General features: G+C 28.8%; 1 protein-coding gene and 1 long non-coding RNA gene across 4 annotated transcripts in view; one reads left to right on the top strand and one right to left on the bottom strand.

Annotated features, from left to right (window-relative positions):
- LOC123269950 overlaps nt 1-12052 on the bottom strand; it is a 28340-nt gene extending 16288 nt beyond the window's left edge. The window contains exon 1 of the long non-coding RNA XR_006510505.1: nt 11678-12052. This is a non-coding gene — a long non-coding RNA (uncharacterized LOC123269950). The remainder of the gene's footprint in view (nt 1-11677) is intronic.
- LOC123269948 (acetylcholine receptor subunit alpha-type acr-16) overlaps nt 1-23289 on the top strand; it is a 262893-nt gene that overhangs the window by 81756 nt on the left and 157848 nt on the right. For all 3 annotated transcript variants that reach the window (XM_044735897.1, XM_044735896.1, XM_044735898.1), the window contains exons 3-4: nt 5910-6049; nt 12189-12233. In XM_044735897.1, coding sequence (XP_044591832.1) covers nt 5910-6049; nt 12189-12233 — 185 coding nt within the window. The remainder of the gene's footprint in view (nt 1-5909; nt 6050-12188; nt 12234-23289) is intronic.

Genomic DNA, 23289 nt, shown 5'->3' with positions numbered 1-23289 from the left:
AATTAATTTATAACTGTTTACATTTCTTCGGGATAAATTAAGTAAATTTTTATCAACACGATAAAAGACATTTTTTCTTTTCCATTGCCATTACATTTTAGTAGAGTTTTCCAGCAAGATTTAAATCCGTTCTATTCTATAAAGAATATCTACGTGCGTTAAGTCTGAAATTTTATCGCTCTCGCTGGTACTCAATACACTCAATAATTCTTTAAATAAGAAATTTACAGTTTTAATATACTGTTAAGTATACAGTTATTTTATTTTATTCCTCTATAAGGTAAAAGCCCCATATATGATCATGTACCAGTATATGATCACTCCATGTATTTTGTATATCTATATTCACAAAATAGGTATACAAATACATGGAGTGATCATATACTGGTATATACCTATCTTGCAACAATCCAACTCTGATAAATCAGATTATCGACTCGATGTATATTACAATTTATAGTATAACTCAAATGCATTATAAAAACGTCGTAAATTCCTACTTTACACTGTAAAAAATCCGGAGTGAATCGGGAGTGAATTTCACTCCCATCACTCGGAGTTCCGGAGTGAAATCATTAATCACTCCGCGTAGGGAGTGAATCCGGAGTTTTTATTTGCGGAGTGATTTCAGAGTGATTTCGAATTTCGCTCCGAAAAACATCCGCGTTCGGAGTTTTTAAAATAAATAAAATAAGGATGAATTTTCGTTCTACAAAAAAAATCTCAAAATTAATCTTTATATATATATATATATATATATATATATATATATATATATATATATATATTTCTTCTGTGCGTGTGTTTGTCACTGAACTCCTCCTAAACGGTTGGACCGATCTTAATGAAATTTTTTGTGGTTCTTCCGGTGGATTCCAGAATGGTTTAGATTCACAATCCAGTCCACGAGAAAATGTTTATTTAATAGATTTTTTATTTATAAATTGTTGTTGATCTTGACTACCCACATACACTTTTCATATATTTTATAAATATCATATATATAAGATATATGAAAAAATTCATGTCGGTACTCAAATGAAAGGTCTCGATGAGTATAAAATCATAATGGACTTATATTTATGAAAATGTTAATAATTAACGAATGATAATGTATTTTGTTAACTAATGATGTTTTTAACGATATAAGCTCATTCTGATGTTACATTCATCAAGAGCTTTCATTTGAGTACCCACATGAATTTTTGATATATTTTTCATATATACACATATATAATATATATAAATATATAAAATATATGAAAAATTGATGTGGTTACTTAAATGAAAGGTCTTGATGAGTGTCACATCGGGATGAGCTTATATCTTTAAAAATATCATTAGTTGACAAAATACAATGTCATTTCTTAATTATTGAAGTTTTGAAAGATATAAGCTCATCCTGATATTACACTCATCGAGTTCTTTCATTTGAGTACCCACATAACATTTTTTATATATTTCATATATGTGGTATTTGTCAAATATATAAATATATAAAATATATCAAAAATGCATGTGGGTACTCAAATAAAAGCTCTTGATGAGTATAAAATCAGAATGGGCTTATATTTACGAAAATGTTAATTATTGAAGAATACCCATTGCATATTGTTAACTAACGATGTTTTTAACTATACAAGCTCATTCCTAAAATTTCTAAATTTAAGACGTGTGTACATGATGTATGGTATAAGTATTATTCCGATCGGTTCAGGAGTTTTCGCAGTATAACCGGACAAAAAAACCGACTCTCCATTTATTAGTATAGATTTGCCATTCGGCTTAACGCCTTGACATTAAAACTAAATAAATAAATAAAATAATCTATTGACAATATTATCTATTATTTTATTAATTGTTTTAATAAAAGATAACAAAATTTATCATTTTACTTAATTTGAGAATTGTTTCCTCATCAGATTATACTGTTATCATCACTATTATTATCATCAAAATGAGACAAAATTTCCAAATAAATGATTCAGCTAACTAATAAGTTCAAAAAATAAAAACTTCAAATTATAGATAATTATCACTGCCGATATTTGAAACAACGGTAACTTTAATAACAATTGAAAATTAAACTAGTGTGAGTGATTACTCGAACCATTGATAGTGATTGCTGATGGGGAATGATAATAACAATCATGGTTAATAGAATCATGGTGGTTAATTCAAATTTATTGCACTGTACAGTATCCACGAAAGGTTTTCCAATAACAATTACTATCATAAATATCAGGGTGCGTGCAATCAACTGTTTGTTAAATTAATTGAACCTGCTGTTCCCGTATAGGTCAACACAATGTTTTATACTGATCTAGTGATTAATAACTCTAGACATCGGAAAACCAAGAGTGGATTCCCGACTAAAGAATAGAATGTTAAGAATGTCTAAAATGTAAAGTAAAGTAGAGAGTTTAGAATGGGATGAACTATTGGAATGAGGAATAGTTTAAAGAAAAGTGGCATTTTAACTGTAGTTCTGGTTTAGAGTTGAAGGATGACAATTTACCGAGTGTTAGGTACGTTAGTATAAATTCCAATATCTTCAGGAATGGACTTATCGATTTATATTTAAAACTTTTATTTGCATCTGCTCGTCTTGCTTCCTTGGGTGATTCCGTGACACTCTGGACAAGTTACGAACTCGGTCAGAGTATGAGCAACGGAACCACGGGGGATAAAGTAATATAAGTTCCAACGTTCCAAGTAATTATTGACTATGAATAAATTCTCGAGCCAAGAGAGTCGAGTGTAAAATACAAAACTTAATCCTCTGACAGTAAAGTATAAATTTTGATTATGTCCTCTAACTAATTCTTTATCACTTTACACTGATAGAAGGATTTCTTAGCATTTGAGAAGATTTCTTTGTATTTAAGAAATCATTTCTTAAACATCATTTCTTAGCATTTAAAAAATATTTCTTAGTATTTAAGAAATATTTCTATGTATTTAAGAAATATTTCTTAGTAGTTATATTTCTTAATATTTAAGAAATATTTCTATGTATTTAAGAAATATTTCTTAGTAGTTATATTTCTTAGTATTTAAGAAATATTTCTATGTATTTAAGAAATATTTTTTAAATACTAAGAAATGATAAGAAATGATTTCTTAAATACAAAGAAATCTTTTTAAATACTAAGAAATCCTTCTATCAGTGTATATACATAAACCGCTTCACTCTTGTTTCCGTACGTACTTTCTGATAAACTGTATATATATGACGAGAAGAAGTTTACTATGTTTTGGAATTCACGTTATTGAAATATTCATGGAGCTCTTAAGTGATTTTATTTTTATTTGATAAACGTTAAAAGCATTGGAATATAATATCATTCTCAAAGCATGGGTTCTTCGTTTGAAATGATAAATTATAGATATAAAAAATGGTAGACCAGAGTGCACTCTCTCCTTCCGACAAATCCGCGAATTTAGTGCTTTTGAATGTTAGAAAATGCAGAGCATGACGTCTATTATTCTCCTGGTATACCGTCCTGTTGCATTTCACATTCAGCACCGCAGTTACAATCTCGAGTTGGTTTCACGGCACGTATCTGAACCGCAATTTGGTTTGACGGTATATTAAAGAGACTGCTATATGGCACCAGTTCAAATTATTGGAAAATTAATGTTATACTATATACTGTGATGCCACAACTAGCCAAGAGACCAATAGAAGCATTTTTAATTATTCACTGATCAATATCCGCTTTAAAAAATTTTCTGATTCTTTTATCTATGGCCTCACATGGCAATTGGCCATATCAGACTATATATGAATATACTAGCTGTTACTCGCCCGTTATAGAATTGCATTTTTAGATCTAGACTTGAAATTTAATTAGAGTATTGTTTTGACTTGCACAGATTCCCAATTCTATCGAATTTGCATGCACCTTTTATCCATGTAATTATTCTAGCTAATATTCATTGTAACTTTAAATCTGCAATTATTATAACATTCCCGTATCTTTCTTACAAAAATGAATAATAATTGATATGAAAAAAAAAATTTTTTAATGAACATTGAAAGTTTCAGTTAAAGAAATTGCAGGTCTCATAAGTGAAGAAATCTTCCTAGTATATAAAAATAACCAATAGAATTAAAAAATTTATTTTAAACAAATGACAATTGAATAGAATAAATTTAGTTACAATAAAAATTCATTATTTCTAAGTCAAAAAATATAGGTTCCAGATAAGTCATCACCACCATATCATATACTAAAACCTTCTCTGAAACAACACGCTACATCTTATGCACTGATAGAAGGATTTCTTAGTATTTAAAAAGATTTCTTTGTATTTAAGAAATCATTTCTTAAACATCATTACTTAGTATTTAAAAAATATTTCTTAAATACAAAGAAATATTTCTTAAATATTAAGAAATATAACTACTAAGAAATTTTTCTTAAATACAAAGAAATATTTCTTAAATACTAAGAAATATTTTTTAAATGCTAAGAAATGATGTTTAAGAAATGATTTCTTAAATACAAAGAAATCTTCTTAAATGCTAAGAAATCTTTCTATCAGTGTGGTATAAGTATTATTCCGATCGGTTCAGTAGTTTTCGCAGTATAACCGGACAAAAAAAACCGGCTTTCCATTTATTAGTATAGACTAGCTGTTACTCGTCCGCTCCGCTGGGCGCTTTATAGAATTGCATTTTTAGATCTCGACTTGAAATTTAATAAGAGTATTGTTTTGACTTGCACAGATTCCCAATTCTATTGAATTTGCATGCACCTTTTATCTATGTAATTATTCTAGCTAATATTCATTGTAACTTTCAATCTGCAATTATTATAACATTCCCGTATCTTTCTTACAAAAATGAATAATAATTGATATGAAAAAAAAAAATTTTTAATGAACATTGAAAGTTTCAGTTAAAGAAATTGCAGGTCTCATAAGTGAAGAAATCTCCCTAGTATATAAACATAACCAATAGAATTAAAATATTTATTTTAAACCAATGACAATTGAATAGAATAAATTTAGTTACAATAAAAATTCATTATTTCGATGTCAAAAAAATACAGGTTCCGGATAAGTAATCACCACCTTATCATATACTAAAACCTTCTCCGAAACACGCTGCGTCTTATGTTATAAGTATTATTCCGATGGGTTTAGTAGTTTTCGCTGTATAACCGGACAAAAAAACCGGCTTTTCATTTATTAGTATAGAAGATCTGGCTTAATACACCCTGAAATATGGCTTGATATGCACATATCTGACCTAACATACTTATATATAAGCTTTTGGCCAAAAATAGTGTTAAAAATCTCCAACAGAAGGCGCATGATCGCTTAATCGTCTCCTTATACGAGACTCAAGCCTTAGACGATAATTTATAAAATAGAAATCATTTTTATTACTGGTCTAAAAAGATCATTTGATATTGATTTAGTCAACTACCAAACTAATATTTATCAAAATAACATCTTAATTGACGTATATATTTATAAAAAATATTTAAGATCGTAAAATTATAATTAATATCAGAAAATTTTTCACGAGCTAGTGAATAATCATAAATTATGACCAGTGAAATTATTTTACTATTTTAGACGTATTTAACATTAAGATTGTAATAAATTATTCAATAATAAGTAAATTGTGATTTTAAAAACTTAAAAGGTCATCAAATCTCAAATCGAATTTATAATCAAGTTATTCGTCATAATTCATAATTATAATTATAAAATTTTATTATCTATTCTGGCGGAGCTGAAACTGATTCAAAAATTAATGAAGCGCGGATATATTAACACTTACACTTTATTAAAAAATATTGCAGACAGAAATCAAAAAAATTATTATTTTATCAAATCTTATAAATATTACAAAAAAAGAAATTAATTTCGCATATTTCTTATTGTTACAGAATGCAACTGTGGAGCTAACGAAAGAAGATTATTGAAAGACCTTTTGGATAAGTATAACACCCTTGAGCGGCCAGTTGCGAATGAAAGTGAAGCTCTAGAAGTAAAATTCGGCATAACACTTCAGCAAATAATTGATGTGGTAAGTTTAAGTTTAATAATACCTCGAAACGTTAAATAATTCAAGTTATTCGGTAATTAGTGTTTCGCAGCCATTTCAATTCAGCAGTTGTATTACTTAGAAAGTTATTTGAGTATTATGTATATATGATATCGGATTTCAACTATATTTTCATTAAGATATTCTATTTCATCCTACTTTCCATAAGTTTAGATTTTTGGTTGTAGTTTAAGACCGTGTCGTTTCAGCGTCACTGTGAACTATCGGATTGGTCAGAAACTTTGAGTAACGATAACTTTGAGATACTTTGATCAATATACGCCTATATGTGTATTATATTTAGTTTATATAGCTTTAAGTTATAGTTTATACACACCGAACTTTTAAATTTAGTTTTTAAACGTGTTGGCAAAAATGATAATATACGAGACTGAATTTTTAGTAGGTTGTGAAAGACAGTACGGAGATTGCCACTGATTAACATAAATTGAGAATGGATTATGCTAAATCGTGGATTATGATAAATTTTTTGAAACTCACCAGTATTATTGTCTTTACTTTTTCTTATACACTTTTCAATCTGGATAAACTATGAGATAATATATCACCGACGTGTATCTAAGTGTTTTCAAACGCATCTGTTGATATTTCATTTTATTAAATTTTTTATCTACATCAACTGTTTTCACTGAAATTTAGAACAGTCGCCTTGAAAATTTTTTTTATACTATTATACACATTAATCAAAAACTATTGTATATGAATAAACAATTCTAACAAACACATATTAATAAAAAAGTTTCTCGTATGAACACGATAGAAAGGATTTAGTTCTATTTAATAAGATTTAGTAACAAACCTTTTATTACCAAATATTTATAATAGGTACTAAATCATTTATTGAAGCCTATTTAGTTCTACTAAATAAATATTTAGTAGTATTTGACAAATGATTTATTGCTACTCAATAAATCGTTTATTGGTATCAAAGAAATTAATTTTTTAACTAATTTTAGCGTGTAACCTAACTTTTTAATTTAATTTAATACTAATATTTTAAGGGGTTATATCCAATTGTAATTTTGAAAAAATCGAATTTTTTTTTGCATATTTCGAATGTACATATACTTGAGAATATCGTCCGAAAATTTTACATTGATCCGGCAAATAATTTCGGAGAAATTAGCGTATCTGTAGAGATTTTTTAACTTAGCTTAAATGGTTTTCAAAACTTCAAACGCATTTTTCTCTAAACGGTGTTTTCAAAGTCAGTGAGGAAAATTTCCCCGAAAAGGTTGGACCGATCGGCTCGTAATTTTCACATGATCTTCTTAGATACTTGTATCAGGTAATGATCGAAGGAATAAAGTTTCTGGTAATAATTTCGATTTTTTAAGCCACTTTAAACTGTAAATTTTCTTAAAAAAAACGATTTTTTTCTTTGGGAAGCCGCCATTTTGTCAAAAATAAAAATTTTGACTATTCCATCGATCATTACCTGTATTCATATATCCTAAAAATAACTCTTTTGTTTTTTTTTTTTATTTCTGATAATTTGGATCAGAGATATCTTTCTTACCGCCAGACACTTTTTTGTGGAGGTCCTTTAAGAGATCTACTACAGGAACAACGGAACCCAATATTTTTGTAAATATATCCCGAATTCTTAAAATAAATTAAATTCGCTATATGTACATTTATTCTACACTGAAAAAAAAAATTGTTTTCTTCTAGAATACTAAATTTTTTACTCGAGTTGTCTTGATTTAAAAAAATTGGTATTCTTAACCTTAAAATTCCACGCTTTATTATAAGGCTAGTTTTTTGACAGTGAGAAAACGGTATTCTTATAGTTAAAAAACTTTCGTATTTTAATCATAACAATACCAGTTTTTTAACCATAAGGAAAAATTTCCTTGGTAGAAAAAAACTTTTTTTTCAGTGTATGTATTTATTTAATAAAAAGCCTCCTCAAAAAATTCACAAAAAAACACGTTTTTCGGATATACAAATGGATATAACCCCTTAAAATAAATAAAAATAAATAATTTTAAGTAAAAATATAAGGTATTATAAAGAAAAGAATCTCATTAAATTAAATTTTTTTGTTTTTTGACATTTATAAAATTTAAAATTAAACAAGTTTTTAACATATCAATAATAAACAAATTGAAAAATGTTAACTAAACTCCACTGAGAAATGACATAAATGAAAGCCATTTATTGGGAGTATGTGTGTTTTCAAAGGGAAGATAAATCTCCCAAAATCGAGCTGAATAAATAATCTAAGTCAGTAAATAGGTTATGTATCACATAAACATTGGAATTCAAGCATAGCCACCTACCGACAATACTTACCAAATAAATATTTAGTACCTGTTTCTAAATATTATTTGGTGGAAATAAATATTTATTTCCATGTAATAAGGCTTTGTTCATATAAAGAAATCATTTATTAAACTTTAACAAATAATATTAATGGATACAAAATATTTGTTTCTGCCAAATAAATGAATAAAAATTTTGTTACTAAATCCTTCTATCAATGAAGCAGGATGCTGACTTCTTCAATAGCATTGAGTTCGTAATGATTGATAGTGTAATCAGATTTGGAAAAACTTTTTACAACCAAAAGTGATAATTTCAAAAAATTGCAGACGGTCGAGACGAAAGTACTTGTTGGAAAAAGTTACGGGAACAAGAATCAGATTATTGAGTATAAAGGCTGAAGGAAGATGCTCAGTCAAAGTAGTACGACCATCTCCCACGACCCACTTTTGCACCTTTTAACTTTTCATTGAAATTAGTGCAAAAAGAAAAAACTTAAGCTATTAGTTTCTACGGCGCTTAGATCAAAAGTTTTCTCAGTTGGCGTGAGGGGAGCTATATAGGAAGCGAAGGTTTCAAATGCCATTCAACCAGATGGGAAACCATGTCGTCGTTTTGCCAACCGGCGTTTACTCATTCTCCTTTTCTTTTCCTCCTGAGTCTCATTTTGCTTTTAAAAACCCCGCTCAACTTTGAGGATGACCCAAACGACTTTTTAAATTTTTAATTGTTCCGTTAAACTTTTTTACGTATTGGCATAGTTATTTCACAAGCTAGACTCAAGCTTCATTATTACTTAAAACTTTGATTGTTTCCAAATAATTTTTTTTTATTTAAAATCTCAAAATTAATTATCTCGGTTTCGATTGCTAGGCTTTTAGTTTTTTGCATTTTTTTTTTTTTTTTTTCAACAGGTGGAATAAAATTTATTACACTCCAAGATATCTACCAGTCAGTGGTAATTGATAGGATGAGCTTGACCCTAAGTAGTTAAATTTATTCCATCGGATAGTAAAGATACTAGAGCAGTAATCAGTAAGGATCGTAAGGTTTTTGAAAATAACTGGGTGATTGCCATTTCTACAGTTCAGTTTATCTTCAATTACCCGCAGTTTGAAGTACTCAGTATTATTATTCAAGTTTTAGAGGTTACGATTAATGAAAGTTAAATTAACTTTTTAGTATTGTCGATACTGCAAGTGTTAAATTTCAAGTACAAAGTCTTGGTTAATTTACGTAGTACCTAAATTTATTTATTCGACATTACAATAGAGAAAGAGAGACAATGATAATTGTTGTCAGTTTTTCATTAATTAGAACAATCAAATGTTTAATTTATTACACTGTAAAAAAATTTTTTAGATTCATTGTGGTGTAAATGACTTAGTGTGACAATTTTGAGCTTCGATCTGTAAAAGTTACACTAAGCACGGTGTCAAATTAAGATAGTGTAAAATAAAAAGTTTACACTGTCAAACGTGTGATTATGATTTTGTATTTTGATCAGAAAAATTGTATTATTTTAATATCTTACTATTGGATATTTTTTTTTGAACAGAATGATAAGTTACAGATGTCATCAGGGCTTCACAAAAATGTTTTCTCAGAAATCGATTAAATTATAGGTGAAAGGTAAAAAATAGACGAAAAAAAAAAAATTAACTTCATGATTAGAAATTTTTCTTTTAAGTTAAGTAAATTAATTTTTGAGTGTAAAAACTCATTTTTACAGATTTTTTTTCCAAAAACCACTAAAAATAATGAAGTGTGACAAGAATGTAAAAAATTTCATGTAGAATATCAAAAGAAGCATATTGTATGGTTGATTAAAATATCAATAGTCGTAGGTGCAAAAAAAGATATTGAAAAATAAAAAAATATTTGTAAAAGGATATAAAAGCAAGAAAAAAGCAGCAGCAAAAGCACCACAGGTCACAAGCACAGAAAAGAACAAAAATGTGATGCATCTGTTTCTCTTTGAAATGGAAATTTTACATTTTTATATCACTACCAGTGTGCCCCCATCAGTACCACGCTCGCCCCATCTGTGCGTCTTTTTTACGCCAAGATGAGGACGGTTCTTTATATCTCACAACTCGGTATTTTTCTTATAACAGTTTTTCTCCATCCGCTTTTCCCTCGCTCACTCTTTTGTTTATTTTATCTTTATTTATATTTTGTTGTTGAATATTATTTGAGCAGTGAAAGCGCCGGTACAGGCGCGCTTTGAAATTTCATCAGGTCAAGACGCATTTTTTTATCGTTTACTTTTTCTCTCCTTCTCCAACGTATTATATTACTGAACGGAAAAATAAAGAAAGAAACAAAATCCTTTAATACAAACAACCTCCATCTGTTTGAGTTAAATAATTACTAACATTTTGCGCTATTTTGCTTTGACGTTTTTCCTTTCAACGCACCAGTGTGAATCACTTTAAACAATTACTTTCGGGTGCTTTCCTGCTTACGTTATTGCTTTCACTGGTTATTTTTCCAGGTCAACGCCTCTTAAAGTTCAGCCCAGAATGTATTACTTTTATCCTAATATAAGTACAAATAAGGTACCCGCGGGTAATAAGGCCTAGCTAAGAAAGAATTTGAAAAAAATCGAAAATAGAATAAAAAGTTTAAAAAATCCAAAAGTGCACGCCTCATAACGCTCATTCATTAAAAAAAAAAAATTAATTGTGCAATTGATTAAAAAAAAAAAAAATTATAATTAAGTAATTTCTTACAGAGTATTTTTTATTTTTTTTTTAAATATTGGCGCCCTTTTTTCTTGTCATATGCGCACGCAGTCTAAAAAAATTTAGCTTGATCAAGTGGCGCCATAGTTTTCACGTGACAAATCAGAAAAGTTTGTTTGGCTTTGTTCGTTTAAACTAATAAAAAAGGTCCGGTCTTGAAATATCAATTTGTTCGGGAGTAATCGTTGGTACATCCAAAATGGAGTGACATCCGGACGTCCACGTAAAATTTTTTTTAAAACGTTTTTTTTTTTTTTTTTCGAAATAGCAACATGAAATGATTTTAGAAAGTGAAAGATGGTTTAATTTAAGTGTTTTTTCGGTGTACATCTAATTATATCATTGTATAAGTGTAATATGATTGTGATAGAGGCATTTAAAGATCACAAAATTGCTTGACCTTGACGAGTCGAGTATAAAGCACAACCTCACGCGCTTCGCAATATGAGGCGTGCAATATTGTATTTAATTATTGAAATGTATCATTAATTTTTATATTAATACATTAGCCATAAAATATAATGGAGTAATGGTAATTTTCACCATAAACACAAAATTAAATTTTTTCAAAAACCTTGCGAGTAGGCCTTATTTTACTACGGTAGGGTAATAAGGCTTGCGGGTTAAACATACTGGAAATAGTTATACTATACTTAATAAAATTGTTATTAGAGATCAATAATCACTTAAATTTAGCAACAATACTTTTTAAGATGTTGATAAAAATTAGAACAATGATTTTAAATTATTAAATATAAAATTATAAAAAATGCTTACCATTTGCTCAAACCGTTTTTTAGGAATTCTTCTGCGCTACTTTAGCATATGACGGATGATGAAATATAGAAGACAAGGAACGTTGTATCGGGACTCTATAAACTTGTAACGACATTTCTATGCTAGACGCTTCTACTAGAAAAGCCTCTAGCGGAATCAGTTATTTTAAATATCATTTCTATCACTTAGGCCTTATAACCCGACAGGCCTTATTACCCGCGGGTACCTTACAACAAGATCTTTCAATTTTACAATACTTAATTCTACGTAATTAGCCTTTTGAATAAATTTTATCTTTTTTCTTTCAGGATGAAAAGAACCAAATTCTCACAACGAATGCCTGGTTGAAATTGGTAAGTAATTGCTCAACCATCTGTTGTATGCATATTTTGAATAAAATAAAGTAATTTTTATAAATTACCATCCACGTTTTATGTATCGTCGCTCAATGTGCGAGTATTAAGCTCTGCGAGCACTAGCAAAAAGTAACGGTTTTATAAACTGTTCACGCTTATCAAGCATCGTGACGATCATCCACCGAGAAAAATCATCCAACTGTCGGGGATTTCGTCACGGAAATTTCACACCCGCTAGAGTTATTTATTTTGCTACCCACTTTATTATTTTTTTTGTCAAAAAATAATCATTAAAAATTGCAAACGTTACCGTTAAGGAAGTTCGAGCGTAACTAATGAGTCAAAATAGTGTTAAAATTTTTTTTTAATTTTAGTCTTCCCAATATTCGTCAAAATTCTTTATTTTAATATAAAATAATTTAAACAATTTAATAATTGATGATTTTTACTTATTTAATAAAGTAAAGTAATAAAATGAATTTCGTATTTATTACTTGCCGGAATAAATAAACAGATTTGGCAATAGCGCGCTTGATTATACCGATAACTGAGACGTGGATGAGTGTGTGAGTTAAACATTTCTCTCTTTGTAACTATATTTCTATCCTTTTCGTTTTTCTCAGCTGTTGACGCGATGTTGTCAAATCTTTATTCGAATGGCTGACGATAAACGAATTACAAACATAAAATTTGACTTTAAATATTTCAAAAATTATATCGGTAATGTAATATTATTAAATTGTTTTTATATTTTGCAATAATCCAAGTTTTTTGTGTATGGTTTTTTATCCGTTAAAGTTGGGAGGTTAATATTGAAAAAAATAATTAAAGTCTCGACAAAAGTTTGTCCGCCATAAGAGCCCGTGTCTAAGGAGATAAAATATGTGATTTTTAAAATTTAATATCTAAGTAACTAAACGGTGAATCTTTTTCAAATTTTGAGATTAGATAAATGACGTATTTATTTATACGTATACTTCAAAGCTCAAAGTTGGAAATTATTTTTTACATTAGATTCGCTCGAACCTCCTTAACAGAATTGCCCTCTATTAACGCTATATTGACATAACCGCGGCTTGAGTGTAGATCGTTGGCGTCACATGTCAAGAATAATAAATGGAGAATAGAGAGGTTAACTAAAAAAATAAAAGATAAGGGAGCAAAAGTGAACCCTTGAGGTTTTCCTCTGATATATCACGATTTTATCCATTTTTATCACACTCCGAACGGAATAAAAAGAGCAGATAAGAATAAAATTGGAATTGGAATGTCTTGTGACAAGATCGTTTTCGCGTTCTAAAAGACAGGTGAGTTGAATTGAAGACAAAGGAAGAGATGTTGGTAGAGACGTACTAAGACGTAGATGTCCTGCGATTGGCTAGTGCCCAGAACTGACGTTTTGAGGTTACAATTGATGCATATAAATTGAAAGCAAGATAGAGGGAAAAAGAGAGAGAGGCGATGATTCGGCAGGAGGCGAAGATGAACAAGGAAGAAGCAAGCTCGGATCACAAACAATACTGAGGTCGAGAGGGGATTGCGCCAAACTCTTGTCGGTTTACCTCTGGGACGGAGACGCCATTGTATTGTTCTCTGAAGGTTCATCTTAAGCCAATTACTGTCTAAGCTCATGCTTGTGTTTGGTTTGGATGTGTTTGTATCCGTGGTTCTGTAGCCTGTGCTCCTGTTTGGATGCATCTCCGATCTTGGATCACGACTAGGAGCTTATTCGTACGCTTGAATTTAAACTTATCGTCTATTTAGCTCTCGATTCTCGAAACGTTTGACCCCTTATCGATTTCCGTATTCGATGTTTATTTGAATAAGAAGCAACAAGCGTTCGTATATTTATCTATTTGTAATTGAAATCGCCTTTGCTTGTGGAAATACATTCACAAATAGTCGTTTAATTAATTTTATTTAATGGGTAATAGTTTTGTAAAATTTCATTCGTTCTATGGATTTCATTTCTTATTAAGAGCCGCATTAATTTTGAATCTTTATTATTAAAAACAAAATTTGGGAATTGTAGAAGAAATAGAACAAATTTTGAAATACAAAGTCTAAATTTGTAAAAAATTTTTTTGATGTGGCCGGATATATCCATGAATAATTTGTTACTAGGAATTCAAATTGTGCTCATACGCGGGTGCTCTAATCCTAAACCAATAAGGAATCAGGGTCCATATTTTAGAGTTATTTCGATACCGAGCCAACTTCACGGAAAAAAAATTCGTTCTGGGAACCAAATTGTATAGTTACCATAACTATACACAGTTTATTGTTTGTCATAGAGTTACAGTAACAACATTTTATTTAGTTCTGATAACTAAATGTTGTTGAGCTCTCAGAGCTCCACGGGATCGCTCTAAAAGACAAACGGTATAGTTGCGCAGTCGTGAAGTGCGCTGACATATTTTATAACCTTCAAAAATAACGAGCATAATTATTTTGTTACTCATCCATATTATTAAAAATATATAAGGACAATTAAGTCTCCAGTTTATTTATTTAAGGGAATAGGTATTTTTTTTTTTTTGCTAAATTGAATTTCGTTAGAACGGTTTTGTATTTACGGTTTTTCAAGGTTCATTTGCAGTGACTTAATTTAATTTATTAGATTAATAAAAATTTTTTATAGTCTCAGAACAATCCTGTAGAGTTGTGAGAGGTAAATAACGTTTGACTAACGCATAAGAATGCGTTAACCTACTAGAATGTTTTACACGGAAAGAAATATTCTTTAAAATTTATCCTTAAATTAACGAGAAAAATTACCGGACTGTATTGTAATCGTGGGACACTTAAGTACTGCTTTATCATTTACTAGAAACAGAAATACTTTTTACAGTTGTATGGGTAAAATTTACCGGAGTCTACGGTAAAAACAATTTTTTAAATTTTCAATGCAGCTTGCCGCTTGGAATATAATTATTATTAGACATATTGTTATTAATGGAATATTATTATCATAAATTTAATAGGTTTTATGTTTAAAAAAAAGTTGATTTTAATTTAACAACATTAAATGTTTATTTGATTTTTTTAATTTAATTTATTTTTTTAGGTTATTTCACTTTACAATCTATATATACATATATATATATATATATATATATATATATATATATATAATATATATATATATATATATATAGAATAATAACAAATATTTATAGATAATTGCGGATGTCATTAAAGCACATCTTTACAATCTACAGTTAACTAATTGCATAAAATTTTGTTATAATGATAATTGTATAAATGTTTGTTAGAATTAACTGTAATTCAGTGTCAACTGATCACTAACATGTGAAATTTTGTTAACAGCTGAGAAGTCTACAGCGATTGCAGCGCCGCCTCAAAGTCGGTAGATAGTACCGTTACTTAGATTCTTTTTTACCGGAGACTCCGGTAAATTTTATAGCAATTTCAGTAAAATCTTTTGATTTTACTGTAATTTTTAAGATTAAATCAGTAAAAATTATTTTTTACCGGTATACTACAGTAAAAATTAATGGTACTTTCCTGGATTTTTTACATTGTAATTGTGAATAATTATTGAAAGAATTGTAATTAGATCAGGAATTTACGAGTGTCCCACGATTACTGTGATTTTAACGGTAATTTTTAAAGAAAAATTACCGTTTCTTTCCGTGTACAATTTACTATCTACTATAGAGTTCCTGTAGCTGAATTTTTTTCTCCGTTAATTTTAATATATAGGATGTGGTCTGATTTGAAAATTAGCCAGATATAGAGCTATCAGGTTATGGCAAGACATATCGGACTTGATATGTCCCGATGTGACTTGATAAGCGAATGTATAATTTTTTTAATAAGGGTAGTAATAAAAATCACCGATAGATGTCGCAAAATCGTTAAATTGTCTCCATACAAGTGAGTTAAATTTGAGGTCTTAATAAATGAAAGAAGAATTATTTTTTTAACTTCCCGCTAAGAAAATTGAAAATTTTCAAAAATCGGGAAGTTATTGTTTTCACCCTGTTTTTCGAAAATCGAGTTTTCATCAGATCTCGACGTTTTGAGGTCCTAGGAAGCTTTCCTGACTATTTCCGCGGTGATGTCACGGTATCTGTATGTGTGTGTGTGTGTGTGTGTGTGTGTGTGTGTGTGTGTGTGTGTGTGTGTGTGTGTGTGTGTGCGTGTAAATCTCTCATAACTTTTGAACGGATCATCCGATTCGATCAAAATAAGCGGCGTTCTGAAGAGTTCCTTTGCCCCTAAAATTCTGATACTAATTTATAGAATTTGAGTCGATCAATTTTGAGAAATCTCAAAAATAAAATTTCCAAAAATTCGTTTTTTTGAAATATCTTTTAAACGGCTAAACCGATCAATTTCAAAAACTAATCAGCTCTTAACCTCAAAAACCACATCGATTGCCACCAGCCCGGTGAAAATCGGTTGATTTATCCGTGAGATATCGTTGTCGAAAAAAATTAAAAAAAAATGTTTTTTTCAGAATTTCTATGAAATTTTTAGTCTGATCAGTTTGCGCTTAAAGATTTTTCAAAGAACTCCAAAAACTGCGTTGAATGCCGTAAACCGCGAGAAAATCGGTTGATTCATTCAAAAGTTATTGCGGTTTGAAAATTCAAAAAATAGTATTCTATAAAACTTCCATCAGCCTTTTGAGCTCGAAGAGCTCAAAAGCACAGAACAGCAATTTATTTGAGCTCGGAGAGTTCAAAATTACACACAAATTATATTTTTGAGCTTGAAGAGTTTCAAAAATAAGTGAATTGTTGAGCACTTAGGTATGGAGGTAGCGGGAAGTTGCAAAGATGGCCTGTAGGGTCAACCGTTTTCCTAATTTTTTTCTTTTCTAAAGAACGTATCTGTCAAAAATTTTTAAATGTTGAGAAAAATTGGACCATAAATTGAAAAAATAATAAATCTTTTTTTATAACTTTTAGAAACGGTTTGCGAATACATAATAATAAGAATAATATTTCTTACGACCTCCATACAAAATATACGATGTAGCTTTTCATTTGAATTTTCTTGTTACTTACTTTTTTTCTTTACTGTCATCACGTTCGTTCGTTCGTTCGTTGACTCGTTTGCGTTCTTGTACGTGAATTGCGATATTAGACTTCGCTTATACTAAAATGTACGTAGTCGAACAACAAAACGTGTCGTGTCGTAGCAATCGGGGGTTTCAGATGAAGAAAATATAGCGTTCGAGTCATGTTTTAGTGTCGAGCATATGCATTTTAAATAGTACTTCATTTTCTTTTACAATTCGTTGTTATTTTTTCTTACAAAGTATCGACACATGCTCCATAAATATTGTACTTTGTTACCCGTCGGATTTTTTTATTTTCACAACGTCATAAAACACTAAGACAATGGCTATATTACACTGATAGAAGGATTTATTTGTATTAAAAAAATATTTGTTAATAGTTAACAAATCATTTATTAGAGACCATTTTTTAGTATCAAACAAATATTTCTTAGTATTTAAAATGATTTGTTTGTATTTAATAAATCAGATATTCATTTATTAAATATTAATAAATCTTTTTAAATACTAAGAAATATTTGTTAAGGACTAAAAAGTGGTCTCTAATAAATGATTTGTTAAATATTAACAAATATTTTTAACTATAAACAAATCCTTCTATCAGTGTAAGAAAAAATAAAAAAACGGATGAATAAAATTTCAACACCAGTAAAATATATTGATAAATAAATATAAAAAGCTATAATATTTTATCAAATCGAGCATGACAACAACAGATGACAATGAAAAGCCTCGAAAATGCGAAACGTGAGATTTTTTATGAACATAATAAAACTCTGCATGAGAGTAGTGATGCGCTGATTAAATACAATAAATTTCAATTTCAATCTATTGAATTCAACATAACAAACCCATATTTGCTCTTTAACATTTATCGGCTTTTATTTTTTCATATGATACGGAAAGTTTTCATTTGATGATTAAAATTTAGCTGACACTCTAAACTGAAAAGCGAAATTGAATCTATACAGATTAGCTTACAAATTTCAGCGGTAAAAATTGCAACGGATTGTAAAAAAATAGCTTTCAACGAATAAAAGTCTGTTTTTTCTGAATGATTATATTTCATGAAATAAATAAGCCATTGACGAAATGCTTTTTCTCTATAATCCGTAATTCAATCAGTAATGTATTGAAAAATTGATACTTGTTATTTTTCGTTTAGTTTTTACCATAACTTTTGTTTTTTAACGGTCATTCGAAAACAATTCGAACAGTAATTGAGTTAGCTGAATTTTCAATACAATCCCGAAATTCCAATTTTCATTATCGTGATTGTAAATAGACCGGTTTTATTGGGTCTGAACAAACACTGCAGATTACTACTTTTGTTTAATTATCCATTAATCACATATACATTGTATTCTATGAGCATTACCCGGAATAAAAAGCCCAGTCTCGATCTAATTAAATTTTAGTCATTTTTTTTTTTTTTAAGAAAAAAAATATCACTTCTTATTGATTGATTTTTTTACCAATAAAAAATTTTATTGAAATTCAGATTTTTTTTTTTTTTTTTTCAAGTTCATTTTGTTCGTCAGCAAATTTTTTGTCCGTTTTTATTTTCTGTTCTGGTTAAAGCAACAGAAATAACTAAACGAACCTAAATAAAAGTAACTAAAAATAAACAAAGCTGTTTGAAAAAAAAGTAATCTCACAGTTGTAAAATTACCCAGTAGGTGTCATATCCTTCGGGCTGATTTTCGCCCACGCAGACGTGAAAAGTCTGAGCGCAGAAAATGTTCAAAAATAAAAGGAATGAAATGAAGGAAAAACGGTAAAGTGAGAGAGGATTCCACGAGAAAAATCACGCAATCGCCTCTGGTCTTTTCGGTTAGGTCTTCGGGTTTTTTGTTTCAACAATTTTACTTTTACTTGGACACTTCGACCGACAAAAAATCAGGGGTCATTTTCATACAGATGTCACTATTTTTTTTTATTACAAGAAGAACAATAGTCAATGGAAACAAAACTAGAAAAAGTCAAATATTTTATCTGTATTTAAAATTTCACGGAAATTTTACTAATTGCTGTAATGGTCTATTAAAAGGAATCTATCTTATTCACGTGATACCAGCTTTCTGACTTACTAATTGCTATATAAGTTTGGTAACTAGCGTCGATTTTACGATTTCATTTGCTTAGTACCAAAGTTCTAATCCTATTACTCATACACTTATTAATGAGATTCCTTGGTACCAAATGTCACTTTCAAACAAAGTATCTGATTAAACTTTATATGATTAAAATTATTAGATGAAAACCTTAAATTCAATTTCAAAGTCGCTAATAAAGAAAAAAAATTTTAAAACCACACAGAAAAAAAGCTTCACTTGAGCCAAGAAAATATTTTTCTTCCTAATTATTTTCTTGAGCGAAAAAAAAATTTTTTTTTGACACAAAAAATTTCACTTATTCCAACAAAATTAATTCTCTTGCTTTAAGAAATACGTATCTTAATAGAAGGAAATTTATTTGAGTCAAGAAAATCTTGTTTTAAGAAAATTCAGCCTCGTGCTCCAAAAAATTTAGTTCTTGATAGAAGTAAATTTTCATTAATATTTTTATTGATTAACATTAGGGATGGGCGATGTTAACAAAAAAAATCGACATCGGACTATCGATTTTCGAAATTTTTCACCATCGAACCATCGATGTTTTGACAAAAACATCGAAACATCGATTGTAGACATCGATGTTGAAAATGCGCGCGAAAATTCGAAAAAATTATACTTATTACCAAATTTGGCGTAAAAAGAAATAATTTTTAATTATTTTAATTATTATTGCCCGTACACCCTCAAAATTTTGACTAAAATCCAAAAAACCCTAAATAAGGCAAAAAATTGCGAAAAACTGCAGCCACAGCGATGAATAAAATTTTGTGGACTTTGATCAAGCATGATTTTTATATAATTCAATTCACTGAATCTGAATTTGAACGTTAATTAGGCCTTTGAGCCGTCAAAATTTTAAAAAATAGCAAATAACTAAAAAAAATGACAATAAATCATGAAAAATCGAAATTATCAAAATAAAAAAATTTTTTGGATTCAGATTGAGTATGATTAAAATTCAAAAAAATCTCAAAAACCAAAAAATCGGGAAAATTAAAGTTATAAATAAGAGGAAAAACTCTATTAAACACTGTGTAGGTCATTTAAAGATTAAAAAAATTCGATACAATCGAACGACAGTCTGAAATTCGAAAATATGGTTATTTCGTTATTTTTGAATTCTAAGATCATATTCCAGCTATTAAAATGCACTTGCAAGTCATTAACAATTGTGTTTAATAGATTTTTTCCCATATTTATAACTGTAATTTTTACGATTTTTTTTTTTGGTATTTTCAGATTTTTTTTTAATTTTTAGCGCGCGCTAAAAAATTTCTAGTAGAAATTTATTTCGATGTCGATGGTTTATTATTTTACATCGACCATCGATGTTTCGATTCCAAAAAAAAATCGACCAAAAAAATCGATGTTTCCCGGAAAAAAACATCGATAGTCGAAACATCGATGTATATCGCCCATCCCTAATTAACATGTCAAATAAAAAGATCAAATAATATTAAATCATTTTTTTTTTTCATTTAATATGTATAATTGCACGCTAAAATAATATAAAATGGGTATCAAATATTCAAGAGAAAAATTTTCTCAAGGTGAGAAAATTTTTTCTCAGCTGAAGTAGATGGCGCTGCTTCCCTAAAGTATCTAAAAATCTTGATCAAATATAAAAATTTATTGTATCAAGTATTTATAATAATTTGAATTAAGAAAAAATTACTTCCACTAAAAATAGAATTTCAAGAAAAATTTTTACTTCGGCCAACACAACTTCGGTCTTCCTTCAGGCACCCGAAAATTTTCTTAAGACAAGAATTTTGTTCTCCAGTCAAGAAATTTTTCTTTCTGTGCAATTGAAATTCGATATTCAAACTTAAAACTCAAGAATCTTTTAAAATTGAAAAAAAAATTTTTTTTCTGCAAAAAAAAATTTCTTATTTCAGCACAATAAGTAGTAGTTCAATAGTAGTTCACAAATTTTTCAAAATTCTTTCTATATCTAAAAGATTTTTCATGCATGCTCTGTGGATGACTTCAATGAATCCATCGTACTTAGAACAAATAAATCTCTCTTTAAAAGTAATTCAAGCGAAAAAAATAGTATTTTTTTTTTTGTAATTAGAGTCGTATTTCAGTTAGCTCTTTCTCATTAGTAGAAGTATTTAATTATTTGTGTGAGACAAAGTACAGAAATTATTAACAAAACAAAGGAATACCTTAAATATAATCCGGTAATTGAATTCCCTTGAGATATTTGTGTAATTATAATTAGTAAGTTTCTGAGAATAAGTGATATTTCAAATTTAAATTCTTGGCGTTAATTCAAGAGATTCAATGAAACAATTAAATTACATTTAAGTGTCACAAATATTTTAAACATCAAATAACTTTAATAATATATTTCTGGAGCGGTAATAAGTTTAATTAATCAAAGCTTGCGTTAAAACTGTACAAGACAGAAAAGCTTTTGATTTTAACAAGGATAAAATCCATAAACCGCAGGTAATCTGATGACGATGAGGCGCAAGCGTTTCACCGCAAAATCCCTCGGCAATGATATTAAAGGAAAGGCTCAGAAAAGCGAGCTTTTCACCGGCTATGTGCTATACATGTAAGCCAAGGAATTATCATAAGACACTTTTGTGCACCTGACACACTCAATATAACATACCCGATGATGTAGTAGCTTGAAATAAAATTTTATCGCCGGATATTTGCCTTTCTAAAACACTAAACTGCGTCGCATGCCCGAGACGTCCACAAATTGGATTTTTATTCGGTTATAAAGCTTTATTAGCCTATCTACTTTTATTGCTTACAAAGTAGTGAACAAAATTCGAGGAATAACTGATAATTTTTTGCTAAGTTACATGTCCTGGTTATCTCTTTCTTTCTTACACCTTTGAACGTTAAAAATGATCTAAGTTGTTATTATAAACAAACAAACAAACTTTGAGCATTTAGTTTTTGTGTTTGATGATGGCTGGTGTCAGAACCACTGAGGTATCACATTAATCTTCCCATTTTCTCGGGACTCGTACGTCGTAAATCAAAGAAGCATTAAGTCTAAGTCACAGACAGAAAAAATTAGTACGGTTTGCAGCAATAGTTACAGAGTTGCTAGAAAAAATTAATCTCACATAATAGACTAATGAAAAGTTTATAAAAACTAAGTTAGATAAGTGACCCTTTTACTGGCTATGGCTAGGGCTTCTTAATCGTCGACTTAGCTTGAAATTCGTATTAATTTTGTCAGAAGTAAGCAAAAATAAGTGAAAAATTTATTATCATGAAATTTTCTATAAATTTAATTTAAATATTTTGAAAATTGATTTTATTACAATAAAAAACAAATTTTTTTGTTTATTTTCGATGAGTTCTTGTCGAGTAAATTAAATATGATTTTTTTTTTTAACAATTATAACTTCAAAAGAACAATACTAAAATTTTTTTCTAACTCATAAATCATAATCATGCAAAATACTATTAAAAATTAATGAATTAATGATTTTTTTAAATAATCTTTTTATTAGAGGCTATGAATGTTGTGATAAAAGATTCTAAATTGAATATTTTAAAACCAACAATCAAATTTTACACAAAACTTCAAAATAATGAATTAATTAAGGAAGTTCGAGCGAATCTAATGTAAAAAATAATTTCCAACTTTGAGCTTTGAAATTAAATATACGTATAAATAAATACGTCATTTATATAATCCCAAAATTTAAAAAAGTTTAACACAAAATAAAATTTGTTTTCGTTTATTTATCTTTTCTTGTGCATATACGGCAGTGATTTTATGTACAATATTTATTGGTATAATTAAGAAAATAAGATAATTTTGTGACGACCATATTTTTATTTTATAAATAATTTTTATTTGTAATATAAGTTCTATTATTATTTTATTTCTATTATAATACTA

This window comes from Cotesia glomerata, linkage group LG7, assembly GCF_020080835.1.
Source record: "Cotesia glomerata isolate CgM1 linkage group LG7, MPM_Cglom_v2.3, whole genome shotgun sequence".
In the NCBI taxonomy this organism is placed as follows: domain Eukaryota; kingdom Metazoa; phylum Arthropoda; class Insecta; order Hymenoptera; family Braconidae; genus Cotesia; species Cotesia glomerata.
The sequence above is the reverse complement of the archived record's forward strand: the minus strand, read 5'-3'. Positions and strand labels throughout refer to the sequence as shown.